The 19,347-nt window shown below is 45.6% G+C and overlaps 1 protein-coding gene across 1 annotated transcript in view; it reads right to left on the reverse strand.

The window, feature by feature from the left end:
- The window catches only part of LOC119385613 (uncharacterized phosphotransferase YvkC), a 156,698-nt gene that overhangs the window by 111,304 nt on the left and 26,047 nt on the right, over positions 1-19,347 (reverse strand). Inside the window, exons 8-16 of the mRNA XM_049414037.1 lie at positions 16,860-17,007; positions 15,681-15,736; positions 14,872-15,002; positions 11,408-11,514; positions 10,801-10,839; positions 2,513-2,628; positions 2,367-2,437; positions 2,226-2,290; positions 1,309-1,456 (exon numbers count right to left, since the gene is read on the reverse strand). Coding sequence (XP_049269994.1) covers positions 1,309-1,456; positions 2,226-2,290; positions 2,367-2,437; positions 2,513-2,628; positions 10,801-10,839; positions 11,408-11,514; positions 14,872-15,002; positions 15,681-15,736; positions 16,860-17,007 — 881 coding nt within the window. The remainder of the gene's footprint in view (positions 1-1,308; positions 1,457-2,225; positions 2,291-2,366; positions 2,438-2,512; positions 2,629-10,800; positions 10,840-11,407; positions 11,515-14,871; positions 15,003-15,680; positions 15,737-16,859; positions 17,008-19,347) is intronic.

The following is a 19,347-nucleotide window of genomic DNA, read 5'->3' on the forward strand; positions in this document are numbered from 1 at the left end:
ATCCAGGGTGTCGTCTATCCGGGGAAGGGGATACACGTCCTTCTTCATGACTTTGTTCAGGCGACGATAATCGACGCAAAAACGTAGAGTCCCATCCTTCTTCTTCACTAGAACCACGGGGGACGCCCACGGACTCTTCGACGGCTGGATGATGTCGTCGCGTAGCATTTCTTCGACCTGTTTCCTCACGGCCTCGCGTTCTCGCGTCGAAACTCTGTACGGGCACTGACGGAGTGGTCTGGCACTTTCCTCTGTTATGATGCGATGTTTTGCCACGGGGGTCTGCGGAATTCTTGACGACGACGAAAAGCAGTCCTTGTATTACAAGAGCAGGTTTTGAGCTGTTCTTGTTTGTGCTTCGAAAGGCTGGGATTGACGTCGAAAGCTGGTTCCGGAGCTTTACTCATCGGAGTAGGCTCGGTAGAATCGGTGAGGCCGAAAGTATTGCTGGCTTCTACGATTTCTTCGGTGTAGGCGACCGTCGTGCCTTGGCTCAGGTGCTTGTACTCGTTGCTGAAATTCATGAACATAAATGATGCTTTCCCTGCCCACAGCTCTGCTACTCTTGCTCTTACGACGCAAATCTTGCGGCTAATCCAGTGGTGCTCGTCGCCTTCAACGACGCCTTCCAGGTCTGCTGGTTTCTGAGTGCTGACGGAAATGATGACTCTGGAGCGAGGGGGAATGGTGACCTGGTCTTCCAGCACATTCAAGGCTTGCTTTCTAGGCGGGGTGTGCGGCGGTAGTGCCTTTTCCGTGGACAACCAGTGTTATCGCTGGTTGTCGCGCATGCTCTAGAATAAGCTCGAGTGTTCGCGTCTTGCGCGCAATCCTAACAAAACGATCTACAATAATCGCGAAGCTTCTCGAACAATCAGTCGCGGTTTGAGCTGAGCATTGCTGACAGTCTTTATGGGCGAAAACCGAATACAGCAAAAGTGATAATAAGAAACGCACGTGGCAATATAATGTCCCCTTATATGAAGTTCCGAAGACAGCAGGTGGCACATAAATCTTGTGCATGAATTATCACGTACAGCAGGTGGAACATAAATTATTTAGATCAGTTATCACGTACACACAACATAACAGTCAAGACATCTTGCCCGCCACCACTTTATATTAGCAACACGCGCTACTTCATGCGTCCAGTACGTACCCACCTACCACCATTTTCGCAGCCACGAGAAATATGTAATATCTGTAACCAAATCTACTTAATCCATTTCAATGTATTCAGAACATAATCAACAATCACTTAAAATTATGTAGAAAAACTGACGAGATAAAATGTGGCGCTTCCCTTACTTCTCCGATACCGTAGTTGGCGGTCACCGTGATGTACGACGGGCTTCCCGTGAGCGGATCACACGTGAACATGACACCTGCCGCGGTTGCGTCCACGAGTTCCTGCACCACCACCGCCATTGGCATGTCGAGGGGCTGCCCGTATTGCCTGCGTGATGCCACGTCGAGCTGTCGAACAACATTCAAAAGACGTGCCAATTGCTGGCAAAGAACTCATGCAGCAGTTGGAGAGCCAGTCACTCGTGACTTCTAATGCATTGAATTCTCTGGGGTTAAAAAAATAAGACTCTCGTCAAGTCCGTTTATTTTTAACATAGCTATGCTTTTCTCACATTTTTATAGCGCAGTTAACAGTAGTTCAGTAACTGACAGTAACTAAGCCAAACGTCTCACATTTCGTTATACGTTTACTATAATTCAACCACAAAAGCCCATCTAGTCCGGCGCACGAAAGCCCGTGTAAATGAAAGAGCTGACGCTTAATTTTAATAAAAACAGACACGACCGCTGTTCTATTTTAATGATATTAAATATACATTTTTTAGAGCAGAGCGCCTTGCACATTGATGCTCGGCGTTTTTGAAAAAGCGTAAGCAGTTCATTTAGGTATATGTGCGCATGCAAGCAGCTGTTCATTCGCAATCTTGACTTCACTGTTTGTAGTTTAGCACCTTAACAGTCAAAGCCGCCTTGTTATAAAGTGTATGCATAAAAAGGATTTCATATTACTCTGAGCATTGCCATGTACCTCACTCGAAATCCGCGTTTGCTTGCCCTAAGACACTTGTCCCGCGTTATTCCTTGTTAGATCACGATGCACAGTAAAAAAACTACATAATCAGCAAATCGAACGTTTGTATGCAGAATTAAAATGCAGCGAATGTTTCTTGGTCGCACGACTGTTAACTGAAGCTCACCTTTTGTAGTTTACGTTTGTGAAGCTGTAGTGCGACGCCCAGCATTTCACCACAGCGCTGACGACCTTCGGAGTAACATCACGGATGTCAGATTACTGCAAGTCAAAGTATCTGGCGCTTAAAAGAAATCAGTGTTATTACGTTTTCGTGGCCTCGAACGCCAAGCAGTGTTGTCATTTGACCGGCGGCTGACATGTCCTCCGAGTCTTCACCTGTAATAGAAGGGCGTCATTTGGACGCACGAATACGCATACATTTCTTATGTTCCTGTTCGTTTAAAACCTTACCTATCGCTGAAGATCGGACAGCGAATGCGGCGTCGTTGTGAAAGGTCGAAACGTGAAGGGAAATTTCTTCGGCTATTTCTGGTGGCATCTTCATTCCTTCGATAGCGCCCACAACCCTGTACATAATGAAGGTAATGCGATCATTCGGAAATACCCAGTGATGACGACAAAAAATAAGACTCCTGCCTTTCGGAGACACAGCGTTTGCTTTATTGTACTATGGCTGTAGGTTCGACGTGCGTCTTTTTTTCTATAGCTTATTCTGCATTTTGGAAAGACAGATTAGGTCACAGTACGTACGTATGCCCATAATGACTGTCCGTCGATTTCAATGGGCATTGAGGGGAACAGCGCAAAAAACGGGACGGAGAAAGATTGAACACACCGTCCCGTTTTTTTGCGCTGTTCCCCTCAGTATCATGTACCAACTGGCCCTTCAAGAAACCCTTCTTCAATGGGTATGTTTCTTTCTCTCATGAGTGAGTGAGTGAGTGAGTGAGTGAGCGAACGAGCGAGCGAGCTAGCGTGGATGCGCCGCGTGTACACACGTGTGTGTGTTTTCCTGAAACAAACGGCGATCGCTGCTGTGCTTTCATTCCCATTCTTAAAGGGCCCCTAAACAACCTCTGAGAATAGAAAGAGCAAGCGCGTTATTCTTTTCTATTGTTCCCCGTCTTTTTGGCTCATTCAGTGACGTCAGCCAACACCCTCTAAAATTCTTCAGGCCTCTTCACATCCTCCTTTCCCCGCGTGCTACGTCACGCCAAGTGTCCGACCAGCGCCTCCTCTATTTTTCAGTGCCTGGGCGAACGCTCTCCTCGGGCCGTCGAGCGCGCGCTCCGCGTCCGCTCGCCGCTGCCGCGTGGTGGCGCTGTGCAAGTAGACTACGGGAAGCTGGCGCTGAACGGCCGCGCGTATCACGAAGCTCACGAATTCGTGTTTGCATGCGAGTTTAATTGCATTTGTGCTTATTGCAGGCTTTCACAGGTACAGGGGGATGGAAAGAAACGCGAACATAGCGGCGCGCTGTTTTCATCACGCTCTAACCATGGTGGCAATAAAAAGATGCTAGATTGTCTTTTATTGTGTCATGGATGACTTCGTCGTTTCATCAATCATCTAGGCTATAACCACTTGAAAATAAATGCGAAACAGCAAAGAATGCAGATGCCGCATGTTCGCGTGCGTTTCCATCCGCGCTGTACGTATTCCGCAGGCAGTCTGTCAGGCCGTGCTGCCGGTTCGATACTTGCACTCGAGTTTGAGAGTATTCCCGTTTTATTTTTTATTTCAGGCTATTGAAACAGCCCCAGTGCCTTAGTATATCTTACTGTTGTGTTGCACTCTGCAAATGGAACTGAAAGAAATCGATCACGATTGTCTTTTTTTTATTTCGCTTTATTGATAAAGACAAAAATCTCACAGGGTCCCTTATGCATTCACCTAAGACGACTGAAAGACGAAAGCCATCTTCTTTTTCTTCTAGTCAATTTATTGAACATTTCTTGCCTCCCTTCGAGATATTTCTGCGCCTATAACGTGGTTTTATTACGGCCTCAAGGATCGGGGGCAGTGCAAGCTTTGTGCACATCAGCGGAGGCATGCACTGTGATCGGCCCATTTTGACCAAGCGAAGATGTAATATGACGACGTCACGTGATATGACGTCACGATGATGTCCCAAAATTTTATTATCTGTGACGTCATATGATGACGTCATCACGTAATTATTTTTTGCATCACTCGTGCTGACGCCGCCGACGGTCAATTTTCGCGTTTGATGAGGCAACTAAGGCTTTCGCCTTAATACACTGTTCGGCTGTCGTTCCATGAAATTCCAGCTGCCGCTGGTGTTTGGTAGAGGTGGCTTGCAGTAATTAGGCGGGATAATTGGTCTCCTAATACATCTTCAAAGCACACTAGAATATGCAGCCGTCGTTTACGACGCGAAGATTTCATAGAATATAAGAAGCGGAGGCTTAAGAAGGATGCAGTAGCCAGTAGCGTCACTCTTTGCAGACTACACTTCACGTTTGCAGCTCACGGTAAAACCGGAAAAACCAGAAAAACGTCTGGTTACACCAGCGCCTCCTCTATTTTTCCGTGTCTGGGCGAAGGAGCGGAGCGCAATGGGAACCGACCGTCGGCGTTAGTGCGGCGTGTAGCCGCCGGGCGCCGCCACCGTAGTAGACCTGCCGCCGCGTCGTCGTTCGCGGAAACGAATACCGTGGCTGCATTCGAAGCTGCTATGTGGTTCAGTTTTCGGCTGTATTCGCGCTGTTTAAAGTATAATGAAAACTTGTAAGCTGGAATCGTGAAGCACTTGTCGTTCTGGGCAACCAGCCCATTTCGAAGGCGCGTGTCTTTCGCGGCTATTTGATCCAGACGCTCGCGCGTCGTCTGCTAGCCCGATACCAGAGAGCACATGCCAGTGATGCGCGGAAAATTGTTTTGTCACCGTTACGTTCGCTTGACTGAGAGTCGGTTTTTGACTGTCTGAAAGTCGATTTTCGAAATCAGCATTTGCCAAGAGTTAATACTGAAAGCTTGGGCGCTTAAAGTTCTCCGATGCGTGCTACCGTCTACTGGTGTAGCAAACTATACGCAAGCCTGGAGATCATGCGCTAAATAGCATGAAATGTCACTAGACTGCTTCCAGGGATATACACGGTCGCCCGCTCCCTTCGTAAAGCTTTTGAGAATTACATTTGTTGCCACCGGGAGAAAGTAACAGCTGGTGCCAGAAAAAAAGGAACTATGCCAAATGATTCCACCATTTCAGAGCTTAAACCACTTAAATCGTGGTGGTACGAAAAACTAACAAAATTCAGCTGCATATGCCGCGCTTCCTGCAACGCTGGCCGATGTGTGTGAACCGACGCTGTCGTTCAAGTATAAAGTCGTATAGTGCCGATTCTCAACTTGAGCCAATGTGAAAGGCGTGAAAAATAGCGCGTCCTGTTGTCAGTTGCTTGAGCTCGTCTTTGTATTTGTCGACGGATTGTTGTAGCCTCGTTATCTGGCTCTTCAAGTATCTTTCTTTTCTCTTCCATTTCCTCCTTTCCGTAGTGAGCAATGTATAGAGGCCGAATTAATGGCTGTCGACCTGGACGCTTTTATTGCATGGGGCAGCCTGCTCAGCCTTGTGCACTCATTTATTGTGACACTGTACATAATGATTGTCGGTTGTTTCGCCGGTAGTGAATGTGGTGTCCATGGGCTCCGATTCTTCAGTTTCGGGACCTAATGTCAGTGCTGCATGCACATGGCTGTGATCGCAAGGCAGCGTTGCTACTGATACTACATGCATTGGTTGACTGTTTGGACGCAACACAGTCACGTTTAGGGATACTTGCCATGCTTGGTTCAGTTGTTACCGTGAGCTGCAAACGTGAAGGGTAGTCTGCAAAGAGTGACGCTACTGGCTACTGCATCCTTCTTAAGCCTCCGCTTCTTATATTCTATGAAATCTTCGCGTCGTAAACGACGGCTGCATATTCTAGTGTGGTTTGAAGATGTATTAGGAGACCAATTATCCCGCCTAATTACTGCAAGCCACCTCTACCAAACACCAGCGGCAGCTGGAATTTCATGGAACGACAGCCGAACAGTGTATTAAGGCGAAAGCCTTAGTTGCCTCATCAAACGCGAAAATTGACCGTCGGCGGCGTCAGCACGAGTGATGCAAAAAATAATTACGTGATGACGTCATCATATGACGTCACAGATAATAAAATTTTGGGATATCATCGTGACCTCATATCACGTGACGTCGTCATATTACATCTTCGCTTGGTCAAAATGGGCCGATCACAGTGCATGCCTCCGCTGATGTGCACAAAGCTTGCACTGCCTCCGATCCTTGAGGCCGTAATAAAGCCACGTTATAGGCGCAGAAATATCTCGAAGGGAGGCAAGAAATGTTCAATAAATTGACTAGAAGAAAAAGAAGATGGCTTTCGTCTTTCAGTCGTCTTAGATGAATGCATAAGGGACTCTGTGAGATTTTTGTCTTTATCAATAAAGCGAAATAAAAAAAAGACAATCGTGATCGATTTCTTTCAGCTCCATTTGCAGAGTGCAACACAACAGTAGGATATACTAAGGCACTGGGGCTGTTGCAACAGCCTGAAATAAAAAATAAAACGGGAATACTCTCAAACTCGAGTGCAAGTATCGAACCGGCAGCACGGCCTGACAGACTGCCTGCGGAATACGTACAGCGCGGATGGAAACGCACGCGAACATGCGGCATCTGCATTCTTTGCTGTTTCGCATTTATTTTCAAGTGGTTATAGCCTAGATGATTGATGAAACGACGAAGTCATCCATGACACAATAAAAGACAATCTAGCATCTTTTTATTGCCACCATGGTTAGAGCGTGATGAAAACAGCGCGCCGCTATGTTCGCGTTTCTTTCCATCCCCCTGTACCTGTGAAAGCCTGCAATAAGCACAAATGCAATTAAACTCGCATGCAAACACGAATTCGTGAGCTTCGTGATACGCGCGGCCGTTCAGCGCCAGCTTCCCGTAGTCTACTTGCACAGCGCCACCACGCGGCAGCGGCGAGCGGACGCGGAGGGCGCACTCGACGGCCCGAGGAGAGCGTTCGCCCAGGCACTGAAAAATAGAGGAGGCGCTGGGTTACACTGTAGTCTGGCTGCACGTGTGTTCTCGGCGTGCTTACCCAGGCAAGTCAGTGAGTGTGCGCCAAGTTGCTGCACAATTTGTGTTCTTCGTGCCGTGTGTTCTCGCTGAATTTGGTGTTCGTGTCCGTGTGAGCGTCCTTTTTTCGGCGTACACCTGCTAATGCACGATGTGACGGTTGGCGCGAATTGCATAGCATCGCAACGACTGCAAGTTCGCGCAACATGGGCCGGTGTTGTGTTCCTGGGTGCCACGGAAACTATGACAATGGGCCAAAAGTGCGCCTGTATTCATTCCCAAGTGATGACGCGCAGAAAAAAGCGTGGCGTCGAGCTATGCCACGGAAGGATTTCACGCCAGCAGTGCATTCGAAGGTAAGGAATTGTAATATTGCTTTATCGGGCGTGCGAATCTTCGTTCTTAGCTGCAACAGCTGTAACTGTAGAAAGGGAATAATCTTTTCGTCTTTAATGAGAATACTTCATCACAACAATGAACAAGCATGCATTTCTCGTGAATAATAATTGATCAGTGGGGTGCATTTGTAAATGAACAGTGCTAAGAAGGATATCCTTCTCACAGTATAGTTAAAATAACTCCTATTTTACTCTTACTGCCATAAACTACGCCTGGTTTGGTCTCTGTGTTTTGTTTTCTTCATGTTGATGTGTGCAATCATCCTCCGATGCGAGCGTATTATGTAGCAAGTTATGGCGACAATAAAAATGGCATTCTCATGATGCGATGCAAGAAATAAAACACAAGTATAGTCAAAAACAAAAATGTAATTTCCTTTCATTGCAGATGCAGAAACCCTCCTCCGAAGGTGGTTTTGTTTTTCCTTTTCTTGCTTTCTTTATTTTTTTCAATGAAGAATCGTAGGCGCAGTACTTGCCCGACCCATGGATCTCAAACTTCGTAGTGCCGCGTTAAAAAAAAAGCTAAGTTTGATCGCTACGCTAAGTGTATCACTGTGGCGTTTTTTAAACACGAAAGTGTTTTATGCCGGGGTCCACCAAGACTTCAGTGACGTATTTCCGTCACGGAAATGACGTTGCAAAAAATTCGACGATCAGATGGCAAAGAAAAAAAGTTCCGTCAACGAACCCACGACCGCTCGGTCCACAACAACACATGCCGGGCACGCTATCCACTGCGCCACAGTCAGAGACTCTAGAGGCTTTACAAACGCGCCTTTTATATCTACCACTCTGCAGGTCGGCGGGGTGGTGTTGCTCTCTGGGAGCGGTAAAGTAAAGTAATTTAACAGTATGGAGAGCTGGGCGAGTTGGTTTTAGGACATTCTTGGAAACATTTCGGCGCGCGCACAAAAGACGGAAACGAAAGGCGAGAAGCCCCGTTTGTCTTCTCGCCTTTCGTTTCCGTCTTTTGTGCGCGCGCCGAAATGTTTCCAAGAAAGTAATTTGTCATTACTGTGGCCTCCGTCAAAAGCACCTGCAACGCGTTATACGTTCATCCCATTCGGGGCGTTTTCAATAGAAGTTCAATTTTCTCAATGCCTTAACACACCGCGAGGTGGCGACCTTAGCACAAGCATCGTAAAAGCGTCGGCCTCGCTCATAGCATCACGCTAATCCAAACTGAAAATAGCTCTGCGACGCGCGCCTGCCTCACCTGGCTGTAAAAGCGCGTTACCCGCTCACGCGCTCGCCCCGAGAAAAATTGCGGCCGGGCTACCGCGGCGGCACGACGCGCTTTGCATTTTTAAACGGTGCAATAGCTACCAGACATCAATATATATTGTGCAAACTCTCTTATATCAATGTACAGTAAACATTCAGTTACTTCTGTAAGGGTACGCTTTGCTTTCGTGTTATTCCGTTTCCTATGACGGAGGGATCAACCATATTTTCTTTCTTTTTTTTTGAACGACTTCTTGCGTATACCACACTTAAATAATCATGAAGGAAGAGCTATTCGCACGTTATATCTACGCGTAGTGTGTTTCATGTGTAGCGCATTTTTAACAGCCGCCTTTTTCTAACGGAATGTTCTAACAGGATAAAGCTTATCTGGTGTCGTATGGTTTCTTCTTAGGACAGTAAAACTACGTGCAGAATGCTTCACTTGTGCCAGAGAAAGCTTCTCAAAGACATGACATAGTATTTTGTACCCATTACAGACTCTTACAACACCAATAGAAGCGAGCGCGACGCTCCGGATGGATGGCTGGATGGATAAGGCTGTACCCTTTAGATCGGGCGGCGGCTCACGCCACCTAGCCGTAATACAGTTAAATACTAGCACTATGTAGGTGAAGGAATTTTCACTCGTGCCTTGATTGCAGCCACCAATCAGATAACCTCCTCCTTGTTATTTCTACCCGCTTAAAGTCTATTTTACCTTTACTGTCCCTAAACCCCAATGCTTCGAACTATTCTGCGCCATTTTCTTGAACTGTAGGGTGAAGCCCTTTACAGACCAGTATCAAGTGTTCAGCCATTTCCTCCTCCTCTCCACACGCTCTACACAACGTGTCTGTTCCTTCGTATTTGGCTCGGTACGTCTTGGTCCGCAATACTCCCGTCCTGGCCTCAAACAGCAGTGAACTACCTCGAGAATTATCGTAGATTTTTTCCTTCGCAATTTCCTGCTTGAAAGTTCGGTAGGTCTCCAGTGCTGATTTCATACTCATCCCTATTTTCCACATGTCCAGTTTCTTTCACCTTCTTCTTAACCGATAGTTCCCTTTGGTTCGGTCTCCTGCCGTTTTCCAAGTATTTACTTGTCAATTTTTTGGTCCGCTTCCTCCATTTTGTATCGACATTCCTCATGCACAAGTAGCTGAAAACTTTCCCAGCCCAACGCTCGTCCCCCATTTCTCTCAATCGCTCCTCAAATTTTATCTTGCTGCTAGCCTCCCTGCTCTCAAATGATGTCCATCCCATGTCACCTTGTAACCCCTGATTTGGTGTATTCCCGTGTGCTCCCAAAGCCAGCCTATCTATGCCACGTTGCTTAACTTATAATCTTGCCTGAACCTCTTATCTCATACACAAGACCACATTGCCGAACGTCAAACCAGGAACCATAAGTTTCCAGATTCCTCTCACATCATACCTATTGTCATTCCACAGTGCCCTATTAACAGTCTATTAACGGAACGCAGCGCCCGTGCGGACACATGGGGTGACGTCACGCAACCATCGGAAAGGCCTTATGCGCCAGCCGTCTGTTCACGTGAGGTCACATGGAAATAAGCTCCCGATCGGTCCATATATAAGAGGGATATCAGTTGTGAATTGTCTCCTACTCCGCTTTGCCATACAGTCGCACGCCCGTTCTGCCTTGTCTCGCATCACTATCGTGAGCGATCAACTGATTTCACTTCGTTTTGTGCGGTTTCGACTGCTCTTAGCGGAGATAACAGAGTGCAGCCGAAAAGCGCGAACCCCTGATAGGTTCAGCGCTTAGTGCTGACGTTGTCCACTTGTTTTATGAAGAAATAGGTGGCGAGGAGATATCGCCTGTAGGAAGGGTAGTCAAGGCGAGAAAGAAACCACTGTCTCGTCTTTGGAATCGAAGCGGTTTAGGGGCCCTTTACAAAATCCGCATTGCAATCCTTTCCAAACCAATGTTTTTTAATCTCGTTGGAAATAAAAAAAAAGGTACATACCTGGAGCACGCTTGTTTCAGCGCTGTTTGCCAGTCATCTCTGAAAGAGAATGTTTGAAATTATACGGTGGTCGCGACAAATATCAGTGAAATGGGTAAATATGATTGTTTGGCATTCCTTTAATAACAGCGCAAAATTTTTTTTTTCTTACACCATAGTTTTCCTTGATCGCCTGACATTTTGCTTGACTTCAGCTGATTCCCACGCTTACTTCGAGTGAGGCCACGATTATCAAAGACTAAGCTGTGCCACAATTTGCGTAACTTATCTGTCTGCTCCCGCAGCGATTATCAAAACATACAATATACTTTAAAGGTCCTTCTGTTTACTGCGACGTTATCAGCTGCCACACATGCAAGACGTCACTGATAACTTCCTGAATCTGCGCAAGTACGTACTCGGACGCAAGAAAGGTGTTATTATCCTATCGTTTCTTCCCACCCGAAGCGCATGAAGTATGAGCCGATTTTCCCATGAGCGCACAGCAATCGTGAAAGTCTAGCAGACAAACGTACATCCCACAGCAGATTACTTCTCTAAAGAAGCTTGACTTCTCAAATTTTTTGTTCTAATATCCTGATTCGGTAATCACGGGAACAAAACTCACCTGCTTCTTGCGGCCTCAATTTGCTGGACCAGATTAGCAAGTTGCCCGTTTGCAGAAAAAAGTTCGTATGACTTGGTTGTTACGATGAATCCGCGAGGTACTGAAAACTGAACATACACGATCATTTACTGGTGCATACGTATAAACGCATTACGGCGAAATGCGGAAAAACATATATCTGGGAGAAATAGCCAGAAAATTATACATTCCCATCTGCGTATGCAGCCGGTGTCACACGCCCTGTTGTAATACCAAGATGATTATGGTGTCTATGCGGACACATGTATCCACTGAAGCAAGTTAAAACATCACAAATTATATATTCGAGTACATACCCTGCGGCGCATACTTAGTGGCCCGAGTTGAAAAATAATTGCCGGGGCTTTAAACGCCAAAAGAAAGCTATGAATACGAGGAACGCCGTACACTCTTTTGTCCCGGAACAATAATCATTGACTGGCTTGCTTGCGTTTCCTTTCTAGAAGACTTGGCACTGGCCACGTTTATCTCAAGACTGCTATGTGACGCTGATAACGTACATGTCATTCGTGACCTGGAAATGCCGGGCTCGCAAAGGTAATGCAATAGGCAAGAACATATGGAAACGAACGTGAAGTTCCCAACGAATACTTATCGCAGTGGTATTCATGACTCATTTTGTAGTCGTAATTGCGATGGCGGTAGTATTTTGAGGCGACGGCCTCTGGATATACAACTTTGGTGAGCACTGAAGAGCCTCAAGTAGCTGCAGGTGTTTCTACTGAACCCTTGGCTCAGTCATTAACCGCAACCACGTGTATTTTCGTCAAAGGCTCATGCACTAAGAGCCACGCAGCCAAATGCACTCATAACCCTATCCCGAATCTTCCTACGCCGTTGCTGATCACTCCCATCGTGCCCAGACTACAACTGCCCTAGACGATTGCAGCCCCACTGTATTTTCCCGCTACGCCTGTGCACTTCCTCGGGAATAGGTGTGCATTGATATTAATTTGGCCGCAGTGAAGATTGTTAACAGGGGCACCAATTGTCATATTAAGGATGGTCTAATAATAATGAGAACTCAATGAAACGAACCTAACTGCATACTGCTCCGCGGAAAATGTTATGCGATTGACATTACTTTCGGACGCAATATTAGGCACAAAAATTGTCCAAGTGTGTATATTGGTTGTTGTTCAAAAGAAGCTAAACAAAACGGGTTGCAGATATATTGAAATAATCGCGTTCTCCAATTCACAGCCCCGCACAGGGCCAAGTGGAACCTATGCCAGTAACTTAGGGAGACAGGAAAAGCCTTCTTCCAAATATCTGCGCACGAGAAGCATTACCCTTAACCTGGTTGCACCGTTTTGTCGACAGCCGGTTTGTCGAATGTTCTCTAACACAGATTTTACAGAGCGCTGTATCGGCAGGAAATCTTAAAGGCAAGATTTTTGAAGATCCTTCCATTGTCATGTAAAGTGAATATGACCGAAAAAAGTATCGAAGTTAAATGCCACATTGTTACAAAACAAGTATAAACAGCAAAGATGGTGGGATAAAAGCTGTCTGTAGGCAGCTTGACTGGTCCCAGCGCTCCGTACAATAACAGCAGCAACATGACAAGAATTCAAACTTGTTGCAATATTAAAATAGAAATGCACAAATGGTCATGTAAAGTGAATATTATTGTCTCATAAAGTAATATCGTCAGCTTGACTACGCGCATTGCAGGTCTAAAACCGCTGCTACGATTTTCTTTTTCAATTAATTCGGTCTTGCGCTTGCGGCGGCCACGCATCCCCGCTAACTTTTTATCTCACCTACTCACCTAGCTTCTGCCTCCCCTTGCCATGGTTGCATTGGGCTATTTTAATCCGCTCTCTTAATCCATTCTTACTCTTAATGACCAGCGGAAGGACAAGCTAGTTGGTACATATGCATCCCTGAGAATTCGAGAGCAAACTGGTACAAGGACAAGTACCGGAGCGACACCAGCTCTCCGCGCCAGTGTCGTTGTGTTAAATGTGCTTGTTGCAGTTTCCGCTTGATTTTTTGAAGATTTGACTTGGATGTCATTAACACGCGTTCGTTCGCTGACCCACTGTGCTCTGTTCTTGTCCTTTAACGTTACACATATCCTTTTCATCTCCATAGCTCGCTGAGTCATCCACAATTGAAGTTTAATCCTTTTCGTAAGACAAAATTTCTTCCCCCTAGGGAACTACCGTTAAGATGCTTCTGTTATACACTTTTCTCTTTAGGGATACTGGTAAACATTCATTCATGGCCTGGCCTCAGAATAGCTGCCAAATGCATTCCCCTTATTCTTATTCTTCTAATTACTTTAGTATCATGGTCAGATTAATGGTTACTGCCTGGCCTAAGTAGACGCATATCTTTACCATGTCTAGTGCCTCGCTATCTATCGCAAACCATTCTTTTTTCCGAGACTGTTGCAAATTACTTTAGTTTTCTGCAAATTAATCATTAGACCTACTATTCTGGTTTACTTGTCCACTTCAGTAATCATGCTTTGCGATTCATCCCCGGGGTTACTCTGGAAGGGAAGGTCATAAGCGAATCTCAAGTTAGTGAGGTATTCTCAATTAATTCTTATTCCCCACTGTTCCTAATCCAGGGATTCGAAAAGCTCTTTTTAAACATGCAGTGAATAGCATTGTCCCGCCTTACACCCTTCGTTATTGCACTTTTATTGCTTCCTTCATGGAGGACAATGGTGGCTATGGAACTGCTGTAGATACCTTCCAGTATTTGTATATACGGTTCGTCTACACCCTCATTTCGTAATGTCTGCATGACAGCTGAGGTTTCGACTGTGTCAAATGATTTTTCGTTATCTCTGAAAGCTAGATATTGGGTCTGGTTCTATCCCACGCATTTTTCTATAACATAACTGACAGTGTGAATTCGGTCAATTATCGTGCCGCCTTTACAAAACCTTGCTTGGTCCTTTGTTTGACCGAACTCTAATGTAGTCCTAATTGTGTAAGCGATTACTATTGTAAATACGCTGTAGACAAAGGACAGTAAGCTTATCGGTCTGCGATTTTCTTAAGATATATTATTTTGTGAATTAGGTATCATGGTAGCTACAGAGCGATAGACAGTGCCGTATACCACCTTCTTTTGCCTTCTTTTGTATGTCACGCTATCGCTACCATAAATATTTCTTGTCTACTTGCTCAGCGTACCCGGTATAAGGCACAAAGTGATTTGCTTTAATAGCTTCGCAAAACTCAATGCGGTAACCTATCAGCGCTAACCTATAAACGCTTGCACAGTAGTCATAGTAACTCTTTAAAACGAACCGCCATTTCCATTGCAGTTGAGCTTCCATATCTATTGCCCCCACCGATTGCCTCCCCCCCTTACTCCTTCTAATTATTGGCCTCCCTGTTACAATCGAGGAAAGCAAGTTTTGTAGCCTCCAAGTAGCCAGTGTCTATACAATGGCGCACCGTCTTGAGCTGGGTGGCGATGGAGTCCAGTACTGCTAGCGATGACCCTTTTCCTCCGGTCAGTTCAGGCATTTTGCTGCACTGGTCCCGGATGTCAGAAACAAGAGGAAATACTTTAGGATGCTCGTCCTCTACAAAACGTCAGAAAAAGAAAGCCTGTAAGCTTCTGTAGTCCACACTGAAAGAACTGCTTTACCGAACAAGCAAACAAGTGCATTTCCAATGGCGTTGGTTCAAAATTTTTACAGTTATCAGGCAACGACATGCGACACATATTTTTGAAGCAGTATCTACTTTAAAAAAAGAGTGCGCAGCTTGCGCTAGCGGCGCAAGGCTGGAACCTTCAGCGCAGATAGTGTTCGACCTTGGTAAGTTTTGCTAGTAGTGCCAAGCTTTTGCTAGAGATGGTAAGTGCTTGCTAGTAGTACTAAGTATGGCTAGACTTATGGCTAGACATGTCGCATCACTACCAGTTACGAGATGTTGTTATTTGAGTCACGTGGGTAGCTGTTACGTGGTTTATGATGTCATGTTTGATATCTCAGTCCGACTTCGGAACAAATACGACTATGATTTTCGCGTCTTTTGATATTATTTAGCTACTTTTCTAAAGATTCGTATTTACAAGAAAGCATGATTTATTTTCCATGATCTCGCAACTTGCGTCTTAGTTGGCAAAATTTATGGCCGCTCTGTCCTTGAATATCTCTCGTTCCGTCTCAGCACAAAATGTTTTATAATATTAACGTATTAATCAGAGAAATTTTGCACAATACACAGGAAAGGTAGACATGTTTTGCAATGCTCACCTTCAATAATCCTGTGCTTAATATGCTCTGGAACGTCCTCAGCTACTTGTTCGGACCTGCGTTTAGAGAAAGAAAGGCGATGTTAGTCGTTTCAAAGAAACAAATTCTTGTTTAATGCTTTGCTGCCTCAACGCCACAACCCTGCTTTTTTTCTCTCTCTTTGTAGTCTTAAAGGCGCGTGGCTGTACATCTACTAGCGTCAACGCGGACGGAACTGCTAACACAGCGCTCCCGCTTGCGTCCGTGTGTTTCAGGACGGCGCAACAGGCCGCATGTTTTCTTTCTTTCTTTTTTTTATCCAGCGCCGGTGACATATCTTTGCGTCATTTACTAAGAGGGGAGCCAATTCATGTAAAAAATATTTACCAACGTATAAAATGCGAAAAGTTAGTACGTATGGGCGAGGAGAGAACCGCACGATCCTGTATTTCCATCTGTTTCTTCTTCTCCCCCTCGCCGAACATTAAACATAGACTGGTGCGTATAATACAGGCACTGCCAGCTCACGACCGGCAATTTATTCCGCTGTCCGTAACGCGGAAAGTGTACGACAATTGAGCTTTAACAGTACTAACGTATGGAGCAAGAACTTCAAGAAAAACACGAAAACTCGTCAAATACCACGCCGCGTGCGATGGAACAGAAAATGATAGACAGAACATTAAGAACAAAAAAGACAGCAGAGTGATTTAGAGAACAAACGGGGTAGGCCAACATTCTAGTACGAATTAATTAAGAGAAAAGGAATTGGAGCTGGGCAGGCTACGCGATGCGCAGGAAAGACAGCCAATGGTCAGTGAGAGCAACGGCAGGATGACAAACGCAGGAAGAGTGTTAGGTGCCTGGGGCGATGAAATTAACAAATTGTTCTACCTAAAATGGAACCGTGTTCGAGAGCGCGAACCGGAGATCACTGAGAGAGACCTTCGCCCAGCAGTGTACATAAGATTTGTGACGGTAATAATGATTACGATGATGATCATTTATTGTCGCCAATTGCCTGCTTTATTTCCGGCTTTTTGCTATCACGTTTGCTTTCTTCGGAATGATATTCTGCGAAATCAGACGAAAAATCACTTCACAATATTCGTTAATGTTTTCCGGGATATCGCCCGACCATAGCCTGGTGAGAATTCAAACGTACGAGGGTAGGCGAAAACTGTGTGTTTCTGTACTCACCTATTAACGAAAGAAATTATGAGGCCGGATCCGTCATTCTGCTCGCATTTGAGATCAAGACCAGCGATACGCACTTCAGAACTCTCGTTTGTCGTCAAGGCCACAGAAGGAGCCACACGTCTTACATCAACTGGCAGCAAGAGCTCACCTGTGTCAGAAAATATATGCAAGGGCCCGTCATTATACTGCATCACACATAAATCCTCATGTTCCTGGTGTTAGGCGCACAAAACAGACAAGAATAGTTTGAGCTTCTGGCGGGCAGTTCCTTTAGCGGCAAACAAAATACTGTTCAGCGTAATGCATTCTGCAAGTTATTAACATGTAATCAAGCGTCAAGTGATCAATTTTAGCGCAATTAGGAAAGACTCCGCAATGACTGCTGTAACCCTTACGTGGGAACTGTGTCAGCCCTGTTGCCGGCAATGCAACATTAAATCAGTTTTAAGTGTCGCGCCCATTCTATTACGTTCTCTCTTTTTGATGAACCTTTTTTTTCCGCTGCAATGGCTTTTGTCTTTTGTACCAGCTTCTGAGAATGCCATACGTCGTAACGAAATAGAGTGTCGACGTCGTCGCAGACGTGGATATACATAACAGTGTCCGCAAACGTCGAAGCACCACGGAAAATCTTTATACATCAATGAATTGTTTGGGCCAAAGTGGCCGTTTCTTAAGCGCAGCCTTTTTTTTTATTTGTTTGTTTGTTTGCTTGCTTGTTTCTTTGTTCGTTCGTTTGTTTGTTTGTCTGTCTGTCTGTCTCTCTGTTTGTCTGTCTGTCTGTTTGTTTGGTTGTTTGCTTGTATCTAGGTGTGTTCATGAGATGTGTAGAAAAAGGGGTGCTGACCTCTTCAGCTGCGCCATGAAGAACGCGATTTTAATGCACCCTTCTTGAAAATGGTTTGTGAATATGTAAACATCAATAACACCATGTATTCGAAGGCACCAAATATCTAATCTTATCGCAAACGAATTTTAGCGGTCGTGCAGTTGTGATCACGGATCACTGCTGTTGCACACTGACACTATCGCTATCTACGATACAATAATGTATTTAATAATAATAACTGGTGGGGTTTTAAGCGCCAGAACCCCGATATGATTGTTAGGCACGCCGTAGCACTGAGCAGTGCAAGTTTCGTCCACCTGTGGCTTTTTAATATTCACCTAAATGTAATTGCCCGTACCTGTAGCATTTCGCTTCCGTCGAAATGCGACCGCCGCGGCCGGTACCGAACCCCCGTCTTTCGGGTCAGCAGCCCAACGCAGTAACCACTGTACCACCACGGCGGCCGAAATGAAACATTTGAAGACATATATAACGCTGTAAACGATGTAACAATCACCAGCTTCGTGGAGAGATGCGATAAACGCTTCTTCGCACGAAGCTGGGAGGCGGTGGGTTCAAACATCTTGTGGTGTAATGTGAACCCACTGCCGGTGGAACCGTGACTAAGTGCATATACACCCCTACAACAGCGTGAGGGGCGTATTAGGTGCACTGTGACCGAGCCCTGTAACCTTTAGGTTGCAGCTACTGGTCCAACGCGATTTCACTGCAAAGTTGAACCTCAAGCAGAGCTTGCAATGCATCTGGGTGAAGGCGTGAAGGGTGGGCTTAGGCATGAAGGGAATGATGCTGCGCAAACAACAAATGCTCTGTCGAGAAGAACCGTTGTGTCAATTTATGGCAAGTTAAGACGCATACAGTTCCGAAACCATCTATACTCGGGGACAACTTTCTGTGGCAATGAAGGGAAAGCTACGGGGGCGGAGCGCCTGCACATGTACTGCTACGAGAAGTAGTCCGCTTTGGCGCGCGTCTCGTAACGCCGTGGAAAGAGATGGCTACCGTTGCATTTCGACGCAAACGCTGCTTAGCGTCTAAGGTACGGGTAAAAGGCGCGACTTTTTCAAGCACGCAAAAACGCAAAGGGACAACGTATAAAGTAAAAGAAATACAAATATCTCGCTTGTGTGCGCTGCGTTCCGTCTCGAAAAGCTACACGCAGAAAATGAAGGAGTACTTTATATATCTCACACAGAAAATACGGATGCAATTGTGGGACTACATTCATTAGCGGTAGGATACCTGCATTGTGGCTCTGTAGCTTTCCCTTCATTGCCACAGAAAGTTGTGCCCCAGTATACTTGTTTCGCTGGCTCTCCCGAGCCCCGCCAGTGATACACCGCTTATTCTGATATTGTGCCTATGTGCAAGCGGGCCACACTCGGTTTTTCATGCTGGCTTATAAAATTGAAATATTCATCTTTTTGTGTAGTCTAAACTTGCACTGCTTTTTCGATGGACTAGAGCATATTTCTATTTTATTTTTGCGGATTATTAGAATAATTCCACGAACAGTCAACAAAACAGAGTCATATTACGCTCTCATTGGTTCGTACAAGCACAGTGCTCTTAGCCTCTTCCGTCCCCGTGAACCCATTTGGGGTCATTTGTTGGAGAACGTGCACTTAATTCTGAAAA

Source organism: Rhipicephalus sanguineus, chromosome 3 (assembly GCF_013339695.2).
Source record: "Rhipicephalus sanguineus isolate Rsan-2018 chromosome 3, BIME_Rsan_1.4, whole genome shotgun sequence".
Taxonomy (NCBI): Eukaryota; Metazoa; Arthropoda; class Arachnida; order Ixodida; family Ixodidae; genus Rhipicephalus; species Rhipicephalus sanguineus.